The sequence below is a fragment of the Thunnus maccoyii genome, chromosome 9 (genome assembly GCF_910596095.1).
Source record: "Thunnus maccoyii chromosome 9, fThuMac1.1, whole genome shotgun sequence".
Lineage (NCBI taxonomy): Eukaryota > Metazoa > Chordata > Actinopteri > Scombriformes > Scombridae > Thunnus > Thunnus maccoyii.
In genome coordinates, this window is record NC_056541.1 from 1,473,491 (window position 1) to 1,498,512 (window position 25,022).

At 38.8% G+C, this 25,022-nt stretch overlaps 3 protein-coding genes across 5 annotated transcripts in view; 1 reads left to right on the plus strand and 2 right to left on the minus strand.

The window, feature by feature from the left end:
- Nucleotides 1-1,431: 1,431 nt before the first annotated feature.
- Nucleotides 1,432-8,213, minus strand: barhl1a (BarH-like homeobox 1a). Its single transcript, XM_042422042.1, has 3 exons — nt 7,562-8,213; nt 3,188-3,389; nt 1,432-2,140 (listed from the first exon to the last, which is right to left on the minus strand). The coding sequence occupies exons 1-3, from the start codon at nt 7,989-7,991 to the stop codon at nt 1,939-1,941; spliced, it is 834 nt and encodes a 277-aa protein (XP_042277976.1). The 5' UTR covers nt 7,992-8,213; the 3' UTR covers nt 1,432-1,938.
- A 2,455-nt stretch (nt 8,214-10,668) lies between these two features.
- On the minus strand, nt 10,669-18,813 carry cfap77 (cilia and flagella associated protein 77). Of its 2 annotated transcripts, XM_042420268.1 has the most exons (8): nt 18,410-18,793; nt 16,178-16,240; nt 16,036-16,138; nt 15,478-15,580; nt 13,623-13,866; nt 13,419-13,524; nt 12,521-12,622; nt 10,669-10,845 (listed from the first exon to the last, which is right to left on the minus strand). In XM_042420268.1, the coding sequence occupies exons 3-8, from the start codon at nt 16,096-16,098 to the stop codon at nt 10,723-10,725; spliced, it is 741 nt and encodes a 246-aa protein (XP_042276202.1). In that variant the 5' UTR covers nt 16,099-16,138; nt 16,178-16,240; nt 18,410-18,793; the 3' UTR covers nt 10,669-10,722. The 2 variants fall into 2 exon arrangements, with proteins under 2 accessions (XP_042276202.1, XP_042276203.1); XM_042420269.1 differs by lacking the exon at nt 12,521-12,622 and having other exon boundaries at nt 16,036-16,240; nt 18,410-18,813.
- A 1,571-nt stretch (nt 18,814-20,384) lies between these two features.
- Nucleotides 20,385-25,022, plus strand: part of qsox2 (quiescin Q6 sulfhydryl oxidase 2) — a 15,629-nt gene continuing 10,991 nt past the window's right edge. For both annotated transcript variants that reach the window (XR_006098221.1, XM_042422170.1), the window contains exons 1-2: nt 20,385-20,854; nt 23,452-23,552. Coding sequence is in view for 1 of the 2 variants with exons in the window: in XM_042422170.1 (XP_042278104.1) it covers nt 20,620-20,854; nt 23,452-23,552 (336 nt within the window). In the remaining variant the exon portion in view is untranslated. The remainder of the gene's footprint in view (nt 20,855-23,451; nt 23,553-25,022) is intronic.

Here is a 25,022-nt window from a genome sequence, read left to right on the forward strand (position 1 = left end):
GAAGTTTATTTTCAGTTCTTGAAGGAAGTTTCCAAACCCGTCAGGATGAACTTCGCAGCAGACATGAAGAATATTTTCCTCTGATGGAACGATGCAGATATAAAAAAAGAAACTAAAAGGAAAGTTTAACGTTTGAGGAGTTTCCAGTTGGTCTGTGCTGCAGTCAACAAACTGAGCAGAAATAAAACTAAATAAAAGCCTGTTTCAGTGTTTCTATTAAACCAGCTGCTGCCACACAAACACACACAAACACTCTGCAGCACTTAAGGAAATATTCAGTCGTCTGGTCGCTCTGATGTGTAATTGCTGCCTTTTAACAGCATTAATATTTCACCTGCCGTTTAATATTTCATCAGCTAATTGCTCCGAATGTCTGAATTAAATGCTGCATTCTGATTGGACGGATGGACGGACAGACAGCTGCAGAGCACAGCTCAAAACAATTCATTGATTAGTCGACTGACAGAAAATTAACAATTTCATCATGAAAGACTTGTTTATTAGACTTCATTTTTCATGTTTTTCTCTGTTTTGTGGAGCTAAAATATCTGTAACTGAGCAGAAATCAAAAGATTCAAGTTGCTCCAGAAATACAGACTGAAGTGTTTTACATGTAAAGAGGCTGAAACAGACCAGACTGAGACTCTGACAAGTCCAACGTTGTCTCTGAGTCAAAACCTCCATAAGTCGGACTCATAACCTCCAAGAGTCTGAGTCAAAACCTCCAAGAGTCTGAATCAAAACCTCCAAGAGTCTGAGTCAAAACCTCCAAGAGTCTGAATCAAAACCTCCAAGAGTCTGAGTCAAAACCTCCAAGAGTCTGAATCAAAACCTCCAAGAGTCTGAGTCATAACCTCCAAGAGTCTGAGTCATAACCTCCAAGAGTCTGAATCAAAACCTCCAAGAGTCTGAGTCAAAACCTCCAAGAGTCTGAATCAAAACCTCCAAGAGTCTGAGTCAAAACCTCCAAGAGTCTGAATCAAAACCTCCAAGAGTCTGAATCAAAACCTCCAAGAGTCTGAGTCAAAACCTCCAAGAGTCTGAGTCAAACCCTCCAAGAGTCTGAATCAAAACCTCCAAGAGTCTGAATCAAAACCTCCATGAGTCTCAGTCAAACCCTCCATGAGTCTGAGTCAAAACCTCCATAAGTCGGACTCATAACCTCCAAGAGTCTGAGTCAAAACCTTCATAAGTCTGAGTCAAAACCTTGACGAGTCCATGAGACTGAGACAAGTCCAGGTCAACAAGTCAATACACCCACAAGACGAGTCACAACCCTACAGGACCGAGCTACTGGCACTAGAAACCACAAACACCACTCACCACTTTTTCACACTTTCTTTTCTCATTAACTTTCTTCAAGTGATTGTTTATCATCAAAGTACAAAACAAACAACAAACAAAAACTTTGCTTATTTTTTGCGTATTTATTGAAAATGATAAAAAACTGAAATATAACAGACATGTTCAGAGGTTCTGATCACAACTCCTATAACCCACCTACGGGTTAGTTCCCAACCTGTCTGACCGCTCGTCTCTTTAGTGATGTCATCATGATGTCACACTGGTCCCAGATGTCAGATATTTTTTTTATTTTCTGTTTAATTTTCTCTGAGAAATGTTCTGCTCCAGCTTTTGGTTTCTAACAAGCTGTCTGAGTCGCATATTAAACAGTTACTGTTGTGGTGTTTGTTGTCGTCGTCCTTGTTGTGATGTGATGTCACATCAGCTCGACCAATAACAATCAGCCGCACTGAAAGTACCTGAACTTGGATTTAGCGTCACCTCCTGAACAGAAGAACCACAAACAGTTTCTTCAGTTCCTGCAGTGGAGAATCTGCTTTTAACCGAAAACCGAAGAGTTTTTATTTCCAAACATCAGCAGCTGCTGTTCCTGTACGTCGTCCTGTGGGAACCAGTCCTCCCAGTGGGCTGGTGTCAGCGGGGGTGTGGTTCAGTGTGGGTGAGGATGCGGGGCAGCAGTGGCGGGGCTGGGTGGTGGTGGTGGGCGTGGCCTCGGTAGAGGTAGAGGTCCAGTGTGGGCGGGGCGGGGGGGTACAGGTAGGGTGTCGGTAGAAACATCCTGCTGGCTTCAGCCAGAAGCTCCAAACCAACAGCTGACTGACGTTTCCACTTCGTCCTGAAGGAGAAACACACGGCGACAATATGAGCACAAAGAAATAACAACAGCACCGTTCTTTATCTCAAGAAGAAGTTTTATCTTGTTCACACGCGCCATCTTGATTGCACGCCATCTTGATTGGACGCCATCTTGATTGGACGCCATCTTGTTCATACAATCTATCATACGTTTGTTATGAAAGCACAAATTATCTTGTTAGCATGTTAGCACAAATTATTACCTTGTATACAGAAGATATTTCATACATGTTATAAGTTTTAATATATCTGATGCACTAAAAACATTTTAAAGATTAAAAATATTGTGAACATTTTTTACAGAGTTTTGCTATGAAAGAAATGAGATAAATTATAAAACATGTTTCACTTTTAACCAAAAATACCAAAGAAAAAATAAGCATAATCAAAACACAAAGAACTTCTGAATATAGTGACGTCATAATTAAAGTGTGGAGCATATTAATGATGAAATTAGACCTTCAGCCAATCACAGCGCAGGATTCTCTCTCTGGGCATAGAGCGATAAAAACATAAATCAATAAATAAATGAATCAGTGCTGTAAACCCCCCCCCCCAACCCCCCCCCACCCCCACCAACCAGCTTTCTGTGTGATTCTGCACTAAAAGCTCCAGATTTGTTTCTGCATCAATTATTGATCATTAATTACAGCACACACTGCTGAATTATTGATCACACACCGTTTATTATTAATCGTGAAACGTCTCACAGGCGTCTGTCCACAGTGATGCTGAACAGACGGACAAGCAGCAAAAATAAACGTTTTAACAGCAGAAAATATTGAATATTTTACTATTTCTTCTTGTTCTGGTACTGAAGTAAACTAGTATTTTATAAAAACTTGATCTTGTATATTTTGATCATGTTTCTGTAATAGTTTAACTTGTATTTTATGCTCACTATGTCTCTAAGTTTGAGGTTCATTCTTTATCTTGAAATGTGATCATGTGGCCTGATCAAAAGCTCCAGAGCAGCTACTAAATGGACCTTTAGGTGTCGACTGTGGCTGCTGCTGTGATGTTGTACCTCCTGTTCTGGTACCAGGTCTTGACCTGAGTGTCGCTGAGCTGCAGGGAGGCAGCCAGCTCCATGCGGTCCTGGACGCTCAGGTATTTCTGTTTCTGGAAGCTTCTCTCGAGTCTCGACAGCTGCTGGTCGCTGAACGCCGTCCGGGCTTTGCGGGGTTTCTTCAGGCGTCCCGCCGCGGGGTCCGAAGCTCCGTCCTGCACTGAGTGATTGACAGGCAGACGTCACATGACACACAAAACCCTCAAATCTGCGTTTTTGTTTCCTAAACACACACATGACGTCATATGAGGGAAATATTATTATTATTATTATTATTATTATTATTATTATTATTATTATTATTATTAATAGTCACTGTGTGACTTTTTCAGTCCAAATCAACTTGTTTCTAAATAAATAAAGTTTGGTTTATATAGATTCTGCTGCAGCTTTATTCTCTAAAGGAAGATAATAATAACTTTCAAAACAAAAGCATCATCACAAGTTTCCCTTTTAAGATAAAAACAAAAAGACATCAGGACTTTGTTTTAAGATTCAGACACTCAGATCTGAAACAAGATGATTTCTGTTGGAAACTTTTAAATATTCTTACTGAGTTGGCAGATTTATTTTCACTTGTTTTAATAAAATATGTTTTTATGAGTCGTTTAAACAGAAATCACATGATGAGCTTAGAGAACCTGTCAGAGATCAGCTCAGTGTTTTTCTGTCTTATTTTAAAATATTTTTTAATCACGATTCACAATAAACTACAGAACTCCAAACTCCTGGAAAAGTTTTATATATTATTAAGTTTTTTATATATATATATATAAAAAAATCTCATGCACAAACAAATTAAAACCCTCCAGAGGTCTCGTGTATCTCTGACTGTCTGTGTGTTTATTAGTCAGTAATCAGTTTGTAGCAGACAAACGTGTAAATAAATACACTAAAGTGAAATAATAAAAGCTGCAAAACAGTTTAACTAGAGATCAGATGATAATTCAGGTGTCAGTTTCTGTTTTCATTGAACTCTGATGCAGTAAAAGTACATAAGTATTATGAGCTTGATGTAGTTAAAGTATTGCAGTAAAAGTACATAAGTATTATGAGCTTGATGTAGTTAAAGTATTGCAGTAAAAGTACATAAGTATTATGCGCTTGATGTAGTTAAAGTATTGCAGTAAAAGTACATAAGTATTATGAGCTTGATGTAGTTAAAGTATTGCAGTAAAAGTACATAAGTATTATGAGCTTGATGTAGTTAAAGTATTGCAGTAAAAGTACATAAGTATTATGAGCTTGATGTAGTTAAAGTATTGCAGTAAAAGTACATAAGTATTATGAGCTTGATGTAGTTAAAGTATTGCAGTAAAAGTACATAAGTATTATGCGCTTGATGTAGTTAAAGTATTGCAGTAAAAGTACATAAGTATTATGAGCTTGATGTAGTTAAAGTATTGCAGTAAAAGTACATAAGTATTATGAGCTTGATGTAGTTAAAGTATTGCAGTAAAAGTACATAAGTATTATGAGCTTGATGTAGTTAAAGTATTGCAGTAAAAGTACATAAGTATTATGCGCTTGATGTAGTTAAAGTATTGCAGTAAAAGTACATAAGTATTATGAGCTTGATGTAGTTAAAGTATTGCAGTAAAAGTACATAAGTATTATGAGCTTGATGTAGTTAAAGTATTGCAGTAAAAGTACATAAGTATTATGAGCTTGATGTAGTTAAAGTATTGCAGTAAAAGTACATAAGTATTATGAGCTTGATGTAGTTAAAGTATTGCAGTAAAAGTACATAAGTATTATGCGCTTGATGTAGTTAAAGTATTGCAGTAAAAGTACATAAGTATTATGAGCTTGATGTAGTTAAAGTATTGCAGTAAAAGTACATAAGTATTATGAGCTTGATGTAGTTAAAGTATTGCAGTAAAAGTACATAAGTATTATGAGCTTGATGTAGTTAAAGTATTGCAGTAAAAGTACATAAGTATTATGAGCTTGATGTAGTTAAAGTATTGCAGTAAAAGTACATAAGTATTATGAGCTTGATGTAGTTAAAGTATTGCAGTAAAAGTAGTGGTTTGGTCCCTCTGACTGATATATTATTATATATGACATCATTAGATTATTAATAGTGAAGCATCAGTGTTAGAGCAGCATGTTACTGTTGTAGCTGCTGGAGGTGGAGCTAGTTTACACTACTTTATATACAGTTAGCTAGTTTAGTCCAGTGGTTCCCAACCTAGGGGTCGGGCCCCTCCAAAGGGTCAGCAGATAAATCTGAGGGGTGGTGAGATGATTGATGGGAGAGGAAAGAAGAAAAAACAAAGTTCTGATACACAAATCTGTTTTCAGTTTTTGGACTTTTTCTCTAATCTTTGATTTTTGCTGAAATATTGGATCATTTGAACATTTATTGAAATGAAAGCATGTGAGAAGTTTAGAGGGAAAAATCACTATTTGGTGGAGCTGTTAACAACTCATAGACATGTGAAATGTGACCCCGACTACACACTGCTTTTTGTAAGACGTCAAAAGACAAAAAGGTTGGAAACCACTGGTTTCATCTTTAACAATGTGTTGTATTTTAAAAGCTTGTTATATTATCCATTGTGTCAAATCTTCATCTGAAAAGTAACTAAAGCTGTCAAATAAATGTAGTGGAGTAGAAAGTACAATATTTCCCTCTGAAATGTAGTGGATACATTTGAGTTCGTCATATCAGGTGGATATTTGACACATTTACACTTTTTAGCATCTATTTCCCTCTTTGTGTTTCAGCTTTAATGTTCATTTGCTTTAAGACTCAATAAACTGTGATAATTTGCTCAGTTGTTGTTTGTTTATTGTTTATTATTCCAGTCAATTTTGTGCACATTTTAAAATAAAGTCATGTTTAACCCTCTCAGTGCCGGCCAAACCGATCCAGCTGTCAATCAACAGATCAATAACCTCTCTCAGTTCATCTGAACTTTTACTCTGAACGAGTCAAACAGCTTTGAGTAAATGTTTGTTGTTGTTATTTATTGATTATGAGGCTGTTACAGATCAGTGAGATTTCACAGTCGACACATTAACAGTTTCTGATAAAATGTGTTTTATAATCAGAATCTGAATATTCTACATATTTATAATTCACATCAAATATTTATTTCATCTTCATATTATATATTATATACATATTAAATATAAACATAAACATTATTAGACACGCTGGAGTCAATGAGCCTGTCAATCAGCAGTAATATGTGGTCCTGAGGTCAGAGGTCACCGCCGGTCTCAGATCCATCAACACAAACCAAACATCTTCATCTTCATCTTCATCTTCATTAATACTTTCATCATTAATTCATCAAAAACAAAGATTCTCTCTGTGTGTTTTTAAAGAATGATAATAAGCTCCTGATTAATAATTAACTAGCTTCTCGCACATTTTTGTCCCTAATTGGCTTCCTTATTAAAACAATCAACAGCGGAATAAATACAAATAAATGTTTTAAAAAGCTGAAAATAAAACAAAGAATCTGATTTACAGCAAATTAAAAAAATAATGAAAACGTGTTTTTGAATAAATTATTGTTTATATTATATATTTAAATACGTGATTTTATATCCGACATTAAACACGATTACAGTTTATTAATAATTATTACAGTCATGTTTATTAATGTGTTGTGTTTCTGTCATATTGGCTTATAATTCTTTCTTTAGACTTTTGTTTGATTTTTAATATTTGATCAGAACTTAAAGGAAACATTTATATTTACAGAAATAAATATCTAGTTTTATTATTATTTATTTATTCTGTCACGAAACACACAACAAATAATCACAGATGAAAACACACAAATACAACAAACAGACACACAAAACCAACAACATGAAACAAAGTGTGAACAGCAGCATCATTTATAACTTTATTACATTTAATTAACGAGAATAAACTTCAGATCAAATCAATATTTTCAATCCTGTAAAACAAATAAAAGTTTTATTCACTGATGTCATCAATATTAATTATAATAATCTAATAATATAATATAATATAATAATGTGCTGCTGTCATATATATTAATTCATTATTAATTACAAACATCAGACGGTTTTTATTTCAGTCCGCGCAGATTCTGATCTGAATAAAATCACTTTTAATTGTTTTAATTTATTCTGTTTAACGTGTTTTAAATTAGATTTATTGATTAAACCAGATAAAACATTTAAATCATGTTTAGTTGAAGTTTATTTTCTCAGTCCTTCGTGAGATTATTAAATAACGGATTATTTTATTTAAAACTAAACCTGATTCACCAGATTAGACTCCTGTTTTTTCTCTTTTAGTCGTTTATTTCTGTTTATTAGTTGTAATTTTTGGACTCTTACCTCTGGACTCGCTGTCAGAAGACGAGCTGCTGTGACTTTTATCCACGAAGTCCAGCTCAGACTGACCCGGGTCAGAGTAGACCTGTCCCGGGTCAGAGTAGGGCTGTCCCGGGTCAGAGTAGACCTGTCCCGGGTCAGAGTAGGCTTGTCCCGGGTCAGAGTAGGGCCGACAGTCCGCTAAGATATCCCGGATCAGGAAGGAGGAGCTGACGGAGCGGGGCTGCAGCTGACCGGGCAGCAGAACAGAGTCCAGCCGGGGAACAGGCTCTCTCCGCGGGGAGGGAGGCGCCGAGCAGCCGCTGCTGCTGCTGCTGCTGCTGCCCGGGCTGAGCTCCGGAGCCTCTGGCCGGGAGAGGAGCGCGGCGGGCGGCGTGAGGGAGAGCAGGGAGTCGATGCGGAACCTGGAACAGCCGGAGGCGGAAACCTCCATCTCCGTCCGGACTGTGATGATGATTTCAGTCAGATGTTCAGCAGAAACATCTCAACACACCCAGCAGAGGTCCGGCGGCGGGAAATGTGACGCAAAAACTGAAAATATTACTTTGGTTATGACGTCATTCTCCTCGTCAAAGTTTTACAAATTCCAGATTTAACTCGAAAAAACAAAAAGTACAAAATAAAGCCAAAACAGTTTAACTGCTGATTGATTATTGATCCAGATCAGACACTGAGCTGATCGATCAGCAGATTTCAGCACCACAGACAGAGACAGAGAAGATTTATTAAACTGCTCCTCCTCCAGCTGAGTGTGTGTGTGTGTGTGTGTGTGTGTGTGTGTGTGTGTGTGTGTGTGTTTAAATTTGTCTTCCTCCTCCTCCTCCTCCTCCTCTTTTCTCTTGTCTTTGTTTTCATCATCCTTCCTCTCACCTTCTCTTCTCCTCTTCTGTCTCTTCCTCCAAATATTTCTGAACAAATTTGCTTCCCTGAAACTCCTCCAATTTATCATTAATAATCAATATATTAACAGCTAATAAATGGTCAATAACACACTATAATGCAGCTATAAGCAGATATAAGGACATTTTAATTGTTTAGTACTGTTCAGTATTTATTCTAACTCCTCCTATGAAGACATATTTTATATTATTACAGCTGTGTTTTACTATATTTTCATTCATTGTCTGTTTATACAGCAGCAAACAGGAGTTATATTTGTGGACTGATACATTATTAAACACTTACATCTGCTGAAAGCTGCATTATAGTGAGTTATTAACCATTTATTCACTCTTTATAGATTGATTATTGATGATTGTGTGACTCAGACTGTTGAAGCCTCATTTTAACTTCAGCTGAACGTTTTTATCCTTCATCTCTTCAGCGTGTTGGTAAGAGATCCCTTCACACTCAGTCTGGACATGTGAGCGTTTACACCATTTAATCATGACTGGACTTCATCATTTCACAGTAAATTACTCTTTTTATTATTTGTTTTTTGTGATTTCCTCTGTTCAACTTATTTTAACCTTCATCACATTGTTTTCTGTTTTTTAGTTGTGTTTTATTTGTGTGCCTGATGTTGGTTTTGTCCGTTTTCGTCTGGAACTTTATATGCTGCCTTCCTGCCAGGTCTAATTTGCAAGAGTTTTACGACCTCAGCTAGCTAAACTGCTTACATTAAGGTTAAATCGAGTCAAATCAAGGGCAGATTGATGGTTTGTGCTGCTAACGAGGAATAACAATAAATGACAGTATCATCAGCGTAACATGATACAAAGATTTTGATAAGTTTATTTACATAGTATAGAAAGAAGTGAATCAGCACAGATCAATACATGTAGCATCACCCGACTCAACACGTTCTCACTCCCAACTCGTCACATATCTGCGCTCGGTCAGGACGCCCCGGCGACACGTTTTAACGCGCAGTATCACTGTTAAAAAATAATGATGTTTTTTGGTGTGACAACGCGGTGGTTGAGGTCTGGTTAGGTTTAGGCACTTGGTTAGGGTTAGGAAAAGATCATGGTTTGAGTTAAAATAAAAAATAAAATAAAAACAGCGAGGTGGTCTCGAACCGTGCTCTGTGCTGATTTATAAGTTTCTGCCAACATCATTACAAACCATCCACCAACCCCTCCACCTCCTAATAAGAAAGTACGTCAGCTTATATACATGTAATGTGAAGTAACTTACGTCACTTCAGAAATGTTAATATGCTCCGTATTACAGGTGTTGAAATGTACATATTCATGTATCTGTGGTTTGCAGAAACATACAATGCCAACGTTTTATTCTGTCGACCAGGCTGAGATTTGTCACCTTATTTAGACGTCATCGGTCTCATAGCGTCTATTTCAGACGTTGTGGGAGCTCAACAGAAGTCTATCGGACTACCCTGCACGTTAATAAGTGACGCCATAGTGCCCTGACCGAGCGTCGATATGTGACGAGTTGGGAGTGAGAACGGGTTGCCCTGCTGTACCTAAAGTACAAAATATTAACTGTTTTAGAGCTGCAACAATTAGTTGATTAGTTGTCAACTACTAAATTAATCACCAACTATTTTCATAACTGATTAATCATTCCAGCTTCTTCAATGTGAATATTTCCCGGTTTCTTTAGTCTCTACAACAGTAAACTGACCATCTTTGTGTTGTGGACACAAGAAGACATTTGAAAACGTCATCTTGGACTTTGGGAAACACTGATCCACTTTTTTTACCATTTTCTGACATTTTATGGAAGACGACTAATCGACAGATTAATCAATAATGAAAATAATTGTTGGTTGTAGCCCTGTACTGTTATATCTGTTAAATGCTGCTACAAACAGAAAACTTTCACCACAGCAAGTTTGCACAGTTCACTCTTTTTTTTGCACATATTAACCTGTTACAGTCAGAATGTCTTTATCATTATATGTTTATTTTACTTCTTGTTTTTAATATACTTTAACGGTGATGCAGAGAGACGGCAAAGTAAGAATTTCATTGCATAATGTGACCTGTTGCTCTGAGTCTTTGAATAATAAAGGTCCCAGTATCGAACCCTGAGGCTTCTCCCTCTGATGCTCCGCCTCCAAACTTCAGATCATTTTTTTCAACGTTTTAAGTGGAAAAAACATCAAATCAGTGCAAATGGAAGAACAAAAGGCAGAGAAAAGATTTGTTTTCAGCTTTATTGGGTTTCATGTTCACATGTTCAGAGAGCGGTTCGTGTCAGTTCAGACTGTACGTGCCCAGACCCTGATCTCCTCTCCTGGACACGGAGTCCGACTGATGAGCCCTGAAGGCCCGGAGACGAGCCTCCTCGGTCCTGAAGGTGTCGAGAGCAGGAGCGACCTGAGGAGAGACGGACAGAGAGCGTCGTCTTATTTCAACCCAGACAGGAAGTGTGGCGGCCTCACATGTAAGAAGGTTTTAATAATAATAATAAATTAGATTTATATAGCACCTTTCAAAACACCCGAGGATGCTTTACAAAAAAGGAAAAAAAGAAAACTCTGGGGTAGGAGCGTTACGTGTCTCAGAAGGAAGAGAGTTCCAGAGGGTGGGAAGGCTCTGGCTGGGGCGGGGGATGGAGAGCAGCCCTGAGTCCGAGGACCGCTGCAGGCTTCGGGAAGGTGTGTGTTGGTGGAGGAGGTCTGAAAGGTACTGGGGGGCCAGGGAGTGGAGGGATTTGTAGGTGAGGAGGAGGAGGAGTTTGTAGGAGATGCGGTATTTCACAGGGAGCCAGTGTAGGTGAATGAGAGTGGGGGTGATGTGCTGCCAGGGTTTGGTGTAGGTAGAACCCCGGCAGCTGAGTTCTGGACATGTTGGAGCCTGTCCAGGGTTTTACTGGGTATCCCGAACAGGAGGTTCAGCAGTAGTCCAGACGATTTGAGACGAAGCTATGGATCAAGGTGTTTGAGAGTGACGGCCGGAGTCGGGAGATGTTCTTGAGGTGGGAAAAGGCGGATTTGGTGACGGATTTGATGTGTGACTGGAAGGAGAGGGTAGAGGGGGATCCCCAACCTTCTGGAGCAGCACCTTAGGTGCCACAACCATGAGCTCTGTTTTCTTGCTGTTTAGTTTGAGTAGATAAGACGACATCCATGAATGTACCGGGGGGGGGGGTTGTGTGGATGGTGTGGTACCGAGATAGAGCTGAGTGTCGTCAGCGTAGCAGTGGAAATAAAGTCCATGATGGCGAATGATCTGACCGAGGGGGAGCATGTGGATGGTGAAGAGGATGGGCCCGAGGACGGAGCCTTGAGGCACGCCCTGGTTGACTGGGGCAGCTGGAGAGCGAGAGCCGTTAACGGAGACAGACTGTGTTCTGTTGGTGAGATACAATCGAAACCAGGTGAGAACAGTACCAGTGAGGCCTAAATCAGAAAGACGGTTGAGGAGGATGGAGTGGGAGATCGTGTCAAAAGCGGCTGAGAGGTCAAGGAGGATGAGTAGACTGAGTCAGCAGCGATGAGGAGGTCATTGTCATCTTGATGAAGGCTGTTTCCTGTGGGCGGATTGTAGGGTCTCATAGAGCTTATTGTTGGACGTGCTGATGGAGTTGGTCGGCGACCGCTCTTTCCTGAACTTACTTTCTTCTCCTGAAGCTCTGACTTTTCTGTGAAGTTTGTTTCAACAAACTCTTAACATCACAAACTCAGCCTGATGAACGTCACCTGTTCATTGATATTTCATCATCAGCATCATCATCAACGCCCCTAAAATGTCCATATAAGACAATAAGGCGCCTGTTCTGCTCTGTTTGTGGGCGAGTTTCATTCACAAAAATGTTCCCAAAGAGTGAAAAGAAGAATTTGAGGTTGCTGCTGTCAGAAACCAGCAAACCAGCTAAAACTAGACTAAAAAACAACATATAACAATAAAAACATAATTCATTCATGAAGTCATGTGGTTGCAACAGTTAGACGAACAACTCAGTGTACAGAAAGGTGTGTGTGTGTGTGTGTGTGTGTGTGTGTGTTTGTGTGTTTGTGTATGTGTGTGTGTGTGTGTGTGTGTGTGTTACCTGTGTGTAGCGAGGCAGTTTGAACGGTGTCTGTATGTGCGGCAGAGCTTTGCTCCTCCTCAGCAGGCTGGTCCTGGTGTCTGGAATACAACCTGGCTTTATCTACACACACACACACACACACACACACACACACACACATACACACACACACACAAACACACACACAGACATCACTGACTTACCTTAACCTTAAACCAAGTCTTCTTCCTAAACTTTGATGCTTCAGTTTAGATTGTTTAGATATTTATAGTTATTTATTAATAATTATTAACGATTCTACAGATATTATTTTAAACTTAATGTCTTTGATTGTTTTTAGCTTCGTGATTAATGTCTTTCGTTCCTCTCTGTGTGTATATAATCATCCTCACAGGGATAAATAAAGTTATACTGAATTGAATCTAATTTTTGTCCCCAGAATGTGAGCCTGTAAACTCTTTTATCATTTACATTTTTACCAACAACCTTAGCGACCACGGCTACAGAACAGCGTGTGTGCTGAGCCGACGTCAGCTCATCAGCAAGGTAGAAAAAAAACGTTGAAAACGAAGCTTCAGAGCAGGTTGAAGCCCTGACTTTTGACTTGCAGGCAGCATTTCTATATACGTTCTTCTCAAGTTTTGGAACTTTGACCTTGTTTAACATCTGACATCAGAACAGGAAGTAAATAACAGAAAACCATTAGAAAGACAACAATGTCCCCTTTAAATGTTCTGTACAGTTGTTTATGATGTTTATGTTTGTGGGGACCTGCGTAGTTTTTGTGCCCTAGAAATGGAAGTCCCACAATGTCATCAATACAAGAACACACACACACACACACACACACACACACACACAGTGAGCGAGCTGTGGGCGTGCAAGCTTCACTTCTCTCTCTCTCTCTCTCTCTTACCCTCTGCAGCTGCTTGTGGTTGCTGGTTTGATTCCTGCTCATCTGTTCGTCCAGCCAGCGGCGAGCGTACTGATGAGAGAGGACGTCTGACAGGGGGGACGACGCCCTGGAGAAAAAAAATACAGTACATACACATCATATACATACATCAATCAATCACTAATCAATAATCAGTTCTGTGGATGTTATGTGTGTTTTTCTGACCTGGTTGTTGAGACTCCAAATGTGATGTCAGGCACCACCGGACGCCGTGCATCCCCGCCAACTGGCCGTTTGGGGGCGGGGTTCTGCATGGCCCCGCCCCTCTGCGCTCTGTACTGACTCAGCTCTTTGGACGTCACCAGGCCGGACTTCACGGCGTCCCGGTTCAGAGAGACGAAGTCCGGGACGAGCGGCCGATGAGGAGCCGAGTTTCCCCGCCGTGACTGAACCCTCCAGCTGGACAGAACTGACATGAAAACACAAACAACGTTCCAAAAACTAAAACTCCCAGCATGCCACTGCACCCACCGACCAATCAGTGTCTGCCTCACTGAAGGCTGATTAATGGCAGGTCGCTCGATACTTTCCTTTCATGTCACCTGCAGAATTTTGCTTTGCTGTGGACGTGTGATTGGGTAGTGTCACTAACGTCGCCATGGAGATTGCAGTTTTCACTGAACTTCCTTATTGATATTTTGGTCTGTAACTTTACACAACTTGTAACGTCCTTGTTCAATTAGTCCTGGTTGGGATGATATAATCCAACTAAACAAGCCGGCTGGAGGACCATGGTTACCATTCCCCGGTTACCATGGAGACGACTGAAACCTTTTGCTGAAGCATAAATTGAAAATGTTGCAACAAGGGCCGGAGTAAAGAGTGTTTAACCAGTTTCTACAACAGGTTTGACTCAGGAGCCCCATCACAACCCCCCCCCCCCAGTCCCACCTGGACGAGCCCCCATCACCAACACTCACCCCCCTCCCTCCCAGCCCCCCCCCCACCCACCTCAATAACAGACTCTCCAGACCTTTGCCTTTTCATTTAGCGCCGCCATCTGGTCAAAACTAATGACAACCAACACAGTGAATGTTATACCTGCTAAACATCTACACGCTAGCGTTGCCATGGTGAGCACGTTAGCATGCGGACATTAACATGTGAGTGAGTGTGTGTGATTGACAGATGAGAGGAGTCTTATGTTAAACCCCAGTGTGTCAGCTGAACACTGAGAAGCTGCTGAATGACACTCACAGTGTGTGTGTGTGTGTTAGTGTGTGTGTTAGTGTGTGTGTGTGTGTGTGTTGGTATGTGTGTGTGTTAGTGTGTGTGTGTGTGTGTTGGTATGTGTGTGTGTTAGTGTGTGTGTGTGTGTGTGTTGGTATGTGTGTGTTTGTGTGTGTGTGTGTGTGTGTTAGTGTGTGTGTTAGTGTGTGTGTTAGTGTGTGTGTGTGTGTGTGTTGGTATGTGTGTGTGTGTGAGTGACAGCAGTGATTGTTGCCTGAAGGCATGTTTCCTTCATGCAAACACACTCTGACAGTTGACCGCTGCTAAACCACACACACACACACTTTTATTTTGTGTGCGCATTATTTTTATTTAATTTTTTGTTTTCATCAAACTACTTTTATATCACGTTAGTCTCAGTCGGTCAGCACCTATGACATCACTGACACACACACACACACCTTTCCTCCTGATCTGCAACCTGATTGGCTGCTGTGTGTCTGTCGTCGGGAGATTGAAGAATTAATTCACTTTCATTCTTTTTATAACATAACATTTAATCTTCAGGTTTGGACTGAGGAGTTGCATGTCACCAGGTCATGTGACTCGACATTGCTGCCATCTGCTGATAACATATTGATCTGTTACTGTGTTCAGATATCAGGATTCTTGGAATGCTAACAAGCATGTTGCTAATGCTAACGGCTGCAGGTGCAGTAACGCTTTAGCATGCTAACAATCATTAGCACAGCCAAGATAAGACAGGAGGGTCAAAAAACGTTTCCACGGTGACGTTACAGCGTGCTAACAAACAGTTCTGTTGTTGCTGTTTACAGTGGGCGGGGCTTACCATCAGCCACGCCCCCGTCTCTCAGCGAGCCGCTGCTGGTTCCGAAAGTGAAATCTGGACCAGGAACACACAGACCTCTGGACCGGGTCTGACCCAGAGACGCCTGCACAGAGACGGATGACTTCATCATCATCATCATCATCATCTCTAATGTTACGTAACACAGAGACCATTTTCTCGAAGTGACGCCTTCAAAAACACCTGGAAACACGTCAGTCTGAGTCGATGCTGCCACCTGGTGCTCAGCAGGAGATCAACACGTCTGAGGTTATGACATCACACAACTTGTATGATGTCATCATGTTAATTAACGAATTAACTATCTGATAAGAGCCGACTTATTAGATAAATTACATTTCTAGAATACTTTTAACATCATATAATACTTCAGATTACTGTGAACAGCTGCAGATACATTAATCAAACTGTATTTAAATGAGGAAGGAAGACTGTGAGATGCAGCTGAGAGCTCCAGAAAAAGCGAGTAAGAGGACGTTGAGTCGGATAAACTGATCAGACTCTCAGTTATACTTTGTGTTCAAGCTGTGACGTGTTTACCTTGATCAGCAGCGGATCGGTCAGCATGGAGTCTCTGACCACGCCCACCCGCGGTGACGTCATGTTTCCTGTGTGACGGACGATGAAGACCGATGATGAAGACCGACGATGAAGACCGATGATGAAGACCGATGATGAAGACTCCTCACAAGGTGTCTGTGGTGCAGAGACAGCAGGGACTGGAGCTCACGGATGAATCTGCAGCCTTTAATTGTGCAAACAGACGAACGTTACAGGTTTCATTCATACTTCAGTCTCGTGTCTTTGTCCACTGGACTCTGATGAAGACACACTGGTGTCGAAACGTTGGTCTGTTTGCACAATTAACGGCTGTGAATTAATCAGTGTGCTCCGGTCCCTTCTGTTTTTTGAAGCAGATATTAATACTTTTAATATCAACACCTCCTCTTCCTCATCTTCACCACTCTAACGACCTTTAAAGACTTGTTTTACAAACTGGCTTTAATTAATTCTTTATTCTTATTTTTATTCTTATTTTCCCTGATAGCACTGTATTTATTCTCATGTGTAGCTGCAGTTTGTATTTGATGTTTTTATGTCTGTGAAACATTTTATAAACTTGTGTAAATATTAATATTATTACAGTGTTATTATATTACTAATATTACTACTGTTTTTATTATTATTATTATCAATAACTCTGGAAAAAGTGGTTTGATAAAACATTACATTCACTAGTGAATAATAATTGGAGGCCTTATCTAATAATTATGACTTTCTGTCTCAGTAATTATGAAATAAGGCAACAATCGTCTCACTGCAGACGAAGGTTTATACAGTGAAATATACATTCATCTGAGTCAACTGAGGAATGAATTGTCAGAATATATAATGTTTGTTTTTGGTTCAACTTAATACATTAAAATAATAAACAGTTCTATGAGACTGATGTTGTTTTTTTAACCACACAAACAGAGAGAATCACATGATTTCCTGTTGAGTAAAGTTCAGCTGTAGAGACGATGATGATGATGATGATGATGATGATGATGAGAAACTTCTGCTTTTACAGAATGTGACTGAGATGCTTAATGAACAGCCAATCACAGAGCTGCGTCTTCAATAACTCAACAAACTAAAACACAGCTGTTTATCAGAGAAATAAAGACACGTAAACACACGTAAACACACGTAAACAAACGTAAACAAACGTAATCATCATACTTAGAAGATGATCATAAACAGTATTTTAAAGCAGTACTGAATAAATGTTTGGCTGTAAAAACAGTTTTAAATATGTTGATTAAAAATGTAAATGAATAAAACAACCTCATTAAACGTCTTATAATATCTTCCTTCTGTTTGTCTCATTCATAAAGCAGGATTATTATTATTAATCTCTAATGATGTAACCAGTCTCCTGTCAATCATCTACATGTTCTGGTTTTGAACGTCTCTTGTTGGTTTCTGGGAAGATACTTTTAACCGACACAAAGATCGAACCGGATGGTTTTACTGGATTATTCAGCAACACTTCAACTGTCCAGAATGAACGAGGATGGAGAGACGATTAATCCTCTGAGCCTCCTTCTCATCAACTCTGGATGTTTGAATTTAAAACTGCATAAAGTTAAAATTAAACACAAACTTCAGCAATGTGGACCCTTCGTTTCTTATGTTAAGCGTCTACATTTACCTGCAGTTCCAGGGTGAAGTATATCTTTATTTATAGGTCTGATATGTGTAAACAACTGTATCAACACATATTTTTCTTTTCTTTTTTTTTTTTAAAAATATATCTCCATTTCACACCTTGTTTTGTCGTCTTGTTGTCTTTGATGTTTTATTTCCTACCAAATAACTTACAAGTGCAATAACTTTTTAAATGTTGTTTTTGTTGAAAATTTAATAAACAAAGTTATAAAAAATGTATTTGAATCAATGTAATTTTCTTTTGGCATCTGAAGACATGAAGCTACGTCATCATATACTCACCATCTCTGATATGTGTCTGGATGTACATGATTTATTGTCTTTTATATATATTTATTTACTTTTCTGATTTTTCTGCTCTCAACCTGCTTATTTAGATATTGTTGTAATGTGTCCTGATGACCCTGAAGGCCACACACTGACAGTAAAGTGTTTCTATAAACTTCAAGTGTTTCTGGAGTTTTGACATCTTCACACTTTTCTCTCTTCTCTGCGCATCTTGAAGTTGTGCCAGAAACACTAACTCTGCTTTTACTGCATCTGAAGACGTCACAGAAACTACGTTTGACCTCTGACCCCTTTAAAACCTCGTGACCCTGTTTTCACTGCTGCTGCTTCACTTACTGACACATTACTCACATTTACAGTCACGTTACTGCTCGTTAACTCTTTATTTAGTCGTTAATAAACAGATAATCACCTGCGTTGTGTTGTGTGTGTCGAGCTCCTCCGTTGCTATGGGAACCGGACGCTGAACGCTGAGCTGTTAAACTGCTGCAAAAACGATGCGACCTCACTTCCGTCTGAAGTGTTAATCAACTGATAATAAAATAAAGATACAAGATATCCATTATTCTATAGATCTACTGATAATACAATAAAATGTAGATATTTTAAAATAAAATAGAGATGTTAATAATGAGGATAATACAAGACAGCCGTTAGTCTATAAATAACAACATAAAACAAAACAAAAGGAGGTGGTGGCGGGAAGCAGAAGATGGAAAGTGCAAGATTATTTATAAATGTCTGAGTGTCAGATCACTAAACAGTGAAATAGAAACACACTGTTCAAGAAAACTTTATGAAACTGAACCGACGACCAGCAGGGGGCAGCAGAGAGCTGTGGTGCCTTCAGGGACTGTGGGAAAAACTAACACTTAATGAGCGCGCGAGGAAAAAAAGCAGAAGTTGAACTTTCCAACATTGCAGAACAAAAAGTTTGCTTGATTTATTTTGGCACTGTTACCATGGCAACAGGTTTATACGTTTATTACTGATACATTTATGGCTGTTTTTGCTTTATTGTATAAATATTTATATTATATGTATTATATATGTTTGGGTTTTTAAGTTACAACAGACAGAATGAGAATCAAGCTTATCAATCTTATAATTATCTCAGTTAAGTTTCATATTCATAAGTGTAAGTTTGCCAACAAAAACTGAACTGAGAACGTGAGCAGAACTTTAAATCTTCTAAAAAGGTGGTAAAAACCGCTAATGGGTTTATTGTTTTTAATGTGTTTATTTAACTCTGTTCTGTTGTTTTATTTAGTTTATGTATCTATTGTATTTGTTTATTTTATTTAATTATATTTCTATTTCTAATGTGTTATTTTGTTCCTAAGAATGTAACTCATGTTTATTCATGTATTCAATAAAGACAGACAATAATCTTGTAAATGATATGACAGGATGATTGGTAATAACAGTATTTCTAGATTATTTTCCTACTTTGTGTGTTAGAAACATTTTAAAATGAACCTTTGTTTCTCTAAAATATAAGTTGTAAGTGCTCTTTAGAAATAGCCAACTGAATTACTAAATAATTAATTTGTTGTCTCTCACTGTTACAGGCCTTTTATCTCATGACGCAGACGAACTGATGTATTGTTTAAAGTTTATTTCTTAATTCAAATATTTATTTTTCATTTGTCTTTGTGTCAGTCATGTTCTGGTGCCTATTTGAGTGTTTTTTTTATAAAATGTATTACGTCAAAGTATAGAAATGAAATTACACGTATAATTATGTGGTGGGAAGTATTTAAGTGAGCTTAAACTTAAACTACAACTCCCGCTCAATTTTCAGAGTAAGAGAGCACACTACATTTCCTCCAGGAAGACTTCTACTTTTAAAACCAGCCATTCTTAGTACAAGCAGTACAAAACTCTCAAAACATCGGAGTGATCGTCATATATCTACATTTATGTATATAGAATTTAGCTATTATCACAACATTGTTATATAAATATTCCTATATATGATAATAATAACTTAATATATAATATATATTTATGTAATGGTTGTGTATTTGTTTATTCATATATCATACTGCATTATATTATTTATTGTAATTATTTAATGATAATAAACATTATTTGTTTTATATTTTAACAGTGATTTCCGGTATCACTGAAATTTCCGAGTATCAATGATTGCAGCATAGTTTTACCGTCAGCCTTGCGTCAGTCTCAACGTGATAAAGATCGTCTATTCAGAACATGATTCACTCCATAGTAAAAACAAAAGCCCTCCGTGCAGCAGAGACACAAGTAGAGATGTTGCCATAGCAACCAGTAAAGAACAGGCGAAATTATTATTCTGTGCGTTTATTCTTTAATTGTTTATATTTTGATAACTCTCATCGATACATTTTTTTTCATTTTTAATATATTTGTTGTGTTTTTGTGTTGCTGTGTAAAAAGCCGTTTTGGTTCTTTGTTGATCGGAAACTCCGTCAGAGTGAGACGTCTGTTCTTCCTGCTGCTCTCTGTTGTAAACACACGTAGCTTTCAGCGAGCAGCTGCTCTCATGTCTCCCCAGGTCTCCGAGCTTGTTTTCGGCAGAAATTCCCCCGCTCTCTGACAGCCTGCTCTCGGCGTGTCTCTCTCCGGACGGCAGACGGGATGCTCCGGTTCTGGTTCGAAGCGGCGGTCGTCCTCTGGCTCGTCCCCGCGTCAGTGTACGCCGCAGCCCGGCTGTACACGGAGGACGACCCGCTGGAGATCCTGACCAGCAGCAGCCTGAAACCCGCCGTCACTAACTCGTCCTCGGCCTGGCTGGTCCAGTTCTACTCGTCCTGGTGCGGACACTGCATCCAGTACTCCAGCACATGGAGGGCCCTGGCCCAGGACGTCAAAGGTACCGCAGACAGACCCTCATCCTTTGTAAACAGCAGCGCCAGACTCGGATCAATATACAGCTATTTATTGGTTCCTCAGTGATCGATTAAACGACGTTAACTCGTAAAGTATCAATCGGTGTGTTTTCTGATTCTGCTTCATCCTCCGTCCAGTTCGGCGGTTATAAAACATAAAAATCAGGAGTTATTTGAAGCTGAACCTCAGCTCTGCGTCGCGCTGCTCACGTGGTGGATCAAAGGTTTTGTTGTGCGAATCAATGGAAAAGTAGCAAATTTTTAAATGAAGTTCTGAGAGATTAAATGATCTCTTTATTAAAAATTTAACAAGCCAGCGGTGTCATATAGTGGAGAAGAGTCACCTAATATTAATCTGACAAATATATAATAATAGTATTATATCATCAGATCAAGCTAGCTGTGTTTGTATTTGTATAATAACGGTTTAAACAGACAGAAGGCTGAAGCTAGATTAAGCTAACAGGTAATGAGCTCATGTTTCCAGGCAACAAGCAGGTGAGACTTGAGTCCAGTCACGTCTGTCAGTAACAAATGACTGTTCCCGGAAGTCAATAGGGGATTAAAATAGCTCAGACAGCAGATAACAGAGTTAATGGAGACATTTTTAAAGAGCTCTTATCGAGCTCAGTTAGTTATCATTAAAAAAAAAGAACAAAGTAGCTCTGAATTCATAATTAACACATTCATAATCACTTAGCACTTTGAAAACAAAAGGTTACAAAGAGTTTTGCAGATTTTTTAACTTTATTCAGAAAAATAAACAACAACTGAAGTCTTTATAACTTCAGAATAAGATCATAATTAGTATTTTTTGTTAGATCGTGTCAATGAACAGTTTTATTCACGAGTATTTAAAGGAATGAACAGATTTGTGGATATAATATTTGACTGTTATCAGTTCTGATACTGTAATAAAGACATCATGAAGGTAAATATAACAGAGTTACATTCAGTCTGCAGATATTCTTATACTTTATCTAAATGAATTAAAACCTTTTTATAAATCAAATAAATATTTATTGATAAACTCCATATTGATTTGCTCTACTTGGACTGAGAAAGTTTTCCAATGAGATTTAAGATTTAGCAGCTGTGTTTAAATGATCAGGAGGTGTGTGTGTGTGTGTGTGTGTGTGTGTGTGTGTGTGTGTGTGTGTGTGTGTGTGTGTGTGTGTGTCACCAGCTGTCTGTCTCTCAGGGTTGGGGGGGGGTTGACGGGTCTTTGTGTCCCAGACGTCCTTTGACTCTGGCAGCAGGTTCACATAAAGAGAGAATGTGTGTGTGTGTGTATGTATGTGTGTGTGTGTGTGTGTGTGTGTGTGTGTGTGTGTATGTGTGTGTGTGTGCGTGCGTGCGTGTGTGTGTGTGTGTGTGTGTGTGTGTGAGCTGGTCTTTCTGTCTATGTGAGGACCAAAGCCAGTTATAAACTTGTGTAAAGGACTGTTGGAAGGTGTCGACTTGGTTTTAAGGTGATGGTTAGAATAAGGTTGAGGTTTGGTTTTTTAGGGACGGGGCTTGTGTGTGTGTGTGTGTGGTGGGGGGGGGGGGGGGGGGCATTATGTTAATGAGGGTCTTCACATCTATAGAAAGACAAATGTGTGTGTGTGTCAGAGAGGCAGCTGGTCTCCAGTCGAATTATTCCCCAGAGACACAGAAATGGAGGCAGATGGAGACTAAAGATTCCCACAGGTTGCTTTGACTGTTTGTATAGTCAAATATCACAAATCACACGTTTTCCTCAGAAAGATTCAACAATCTGTTCAGCACACAAAGAAAAACAACCTAAAAACATTTTTTCAGATGCATGAAAATTTGTGTCTGATACTGTTTTTCCACAAAGAGTTCCAGTTACCTCGTTTAAAAACCCTTAAAGGAGACATATTCAGCTTTTTGTGGTTTTCTGTTATTTATTTCCTGTTCTGATGTCGGATGTTAAACATGATCAAAGTTCAGGAACTGGAGGTGAACGTTTGTAGAAATGCTGCCTGCATATTAAAAGTCAGAGCTTCATCCTGCTCTGAAAGCTTCATCTGCAACATGTTTACTACATGTTTACTCTGACGTCGCACATGCTCATAAACGTCCATCCATCCTGTAGCCTTGGTTGCTAAGGCTGTTGCTAAAGTTTTAGTGTAATAATAACAATAACATAACCTGGAAATGTGCAGAATGTTTGTCCTTTAAAACATTTTCTCCTATTTCTCCTTCATATAAAACTCCAGATGTCTCCTTCACAGTAAAGTTCATTCTCAGTGTTTGTGAACTGGAGGCTTCAAGTTTCCACATCACACTGTATCAGTTACATACTGGACCCTGATTGGCTACAGACTAGTTGTGATGTCATAAATCCTGCAGCAGGTGTGTCCAGGTGTTGAACTGAGATTTAAGGTGAACTCAGAGAACAACAAACAAACACAGCTTTTATTTTGGAGGGACTTTTAAGATTTGGAAAAGCTGCAATTTTGAGTTAGTTCAAACTGAGCTGGATACTCTGAACTGTGGAGGCTGCTGACTGGTTTGACTGGTTTGACTGGTTGAGCTCTCTCTCTCTCTCTCTCTCTCTCTCTCTCTCTCTCAGACTGGCATCAGGCGGTCAGCGTCGGCGTGTTGGACTGCGCTCAGGAGGAAAACTTTGATGTCTGTAAAGATTACAGCATCAAGTTCTACCCGACATTCAAAGTACGTAACAGTGCTGTGTAGTAAACAAACAATACTGTGTAGTAAACAAACAGTGCTGTGTAGTAAACAAACAATACTGTGTAGTAAACAAACAATACTGTGTAGTAAACAAACAATACTGTGTAGTAAACAAACAGTGCTGTGTAGTAAACAAACAATACTGTGTAGTAAACAAACAGTGCTGTGTAGTAAACAAACAATACTGTGTAGTAAACAAACAGTGCTGTGTAGTAAACAAACAGTGCTGTGTAGTAAACAAACAATACTGTGTAGTAAACAAACAATACTGTGTAGTAAACAAACAGTGCTGTGTAGTAAACAAACAATACTGTGTAGTAAACAAACAATACTGTGTAGTAAACAAACAGTGATGTGTAGTAAACAAACAGTGCTGTGTAGTAAACAAACAATACTGTGTAGTAAACAAACAGTGCTGTGTAGTAAACAAACAATACTGTGTAGTAAACAAACAGTGCTGTGTAGTAAACAAACAATACTGTGTAGTAAACAAACAGTGCTGTGTAGTAAACAAACAATACTGTGTAGTAAACAAACAATACTGTGTCGTAAACAAACAATACTGTGTAGTAAACAAACAGTAACAGTAGTGTAGTAAACAAACAATACTGTGTAGTAAACAAACAGTAACAGTAGTGTAGTAAACAAACGGTGCTGTGTAGTAAACAAACAGTAACAGTAGTGTAGTAAACAAACAGTGATGTGTAGTAAACAAACAGTGCTGTGTAGTAAACAAACAATACTGTGTAGTAAACAAACAATACTGTGTCAATACTGTGTAGTAAACAAACAATACTGTGTAGTAAACAAACAATACTGTATCAATACTGTGTAGTAAACAAACAGTGCTGTGTAGTAAACAAACAGTGCTGTGTAGTAAACAAACAGTGATGTGTTGTAAACAAACAGTGCCGTGTAGTAAACAAACAGTGATGTGTAGTAAACAAACAGTGATGTGTAGTAAACAAACAGTGCCGTGTAGTAAACAAACAGTGATGTGTAGTAAATAAACAGTGATGTGTAGTAAACAAACAGTGATGTGTAGTAAACAAACAGTGCTGTGTAGTAAACAAACAATACTGTGTAGTAAACAAACAATACTGTGTCAATACTGTGTAGTAAACAAACAATACTGTGTAGTAAACAAACAATACTGTATCAATACTGTGTAGTAAACAAACAGTGCTGTGTAGTAAACAAACAGTGCTGTGTAGTAAACAAACAATGCTGTGTAGTAAACAAACAGTGATGTGTTGTAAACAAACAGTGCCGTGTAGTAAACAAACAGTGATGTGTAGTAAACAAACAGTGATGTGTAGTAAACAAACAGTGATGTGTAGTAAACAAACAGTGATGTGTAGTAAACAAACAGTGCCGTGTAGTAAACAAACAGTGATGTGTAGTAAACAAACAGTGATGTGTAGTAAACAAACAGTGATGTGTAGTAAACAA

Excerpts from the sequence above, each read along its gene's own strand:
- barhl1a (XM_042422042.1), bottom strand. The coding sequence starts at position 7,991 with ATGGAGGTTTCCGCCTCCGGCTGTTCCAGGTTCCGCATCGACTCCCTG. Across the intron at positions 3,390-7,561 it reads TTCTGACAGCGAGTCCAGAG|TGCAGGACGGAGCTTCGGAC; the intron begins GTAAGAGTCCAA and ends TCAATCACTCAG. Across the intron at positions 2,141-3,187 it reads ACCTGGTACCAGAACAGGAG|GACGAAGTGGAAACGTCAGT; the intron begins GTACAACATCAC and ends TTTCTCCTTCAG.
- cfap77 (XM_042420268.1), bottom strand. The coding sequence starts at position 16,098 with ATGACGTCACCGCGGGTGGGCGTGGTCAGAGACTCCATGCTGACCGAT. Across the intron at positions 13,525-13,622 it reads TTTGGAGTCTCAACAACCAG|GGCGTCGTCCCCCCTGTCAG; the intron begins GTCAGAAAAACA and ends TTTTTTCTCCAG. Across the intron at positions 10,846-12,520 it reads AACTGCCTCGCTACACACAG|GTCGCTCCTGCTCTCGACAC; the intron begins GTAACACACACA and ends GTCTCTCCTCAG.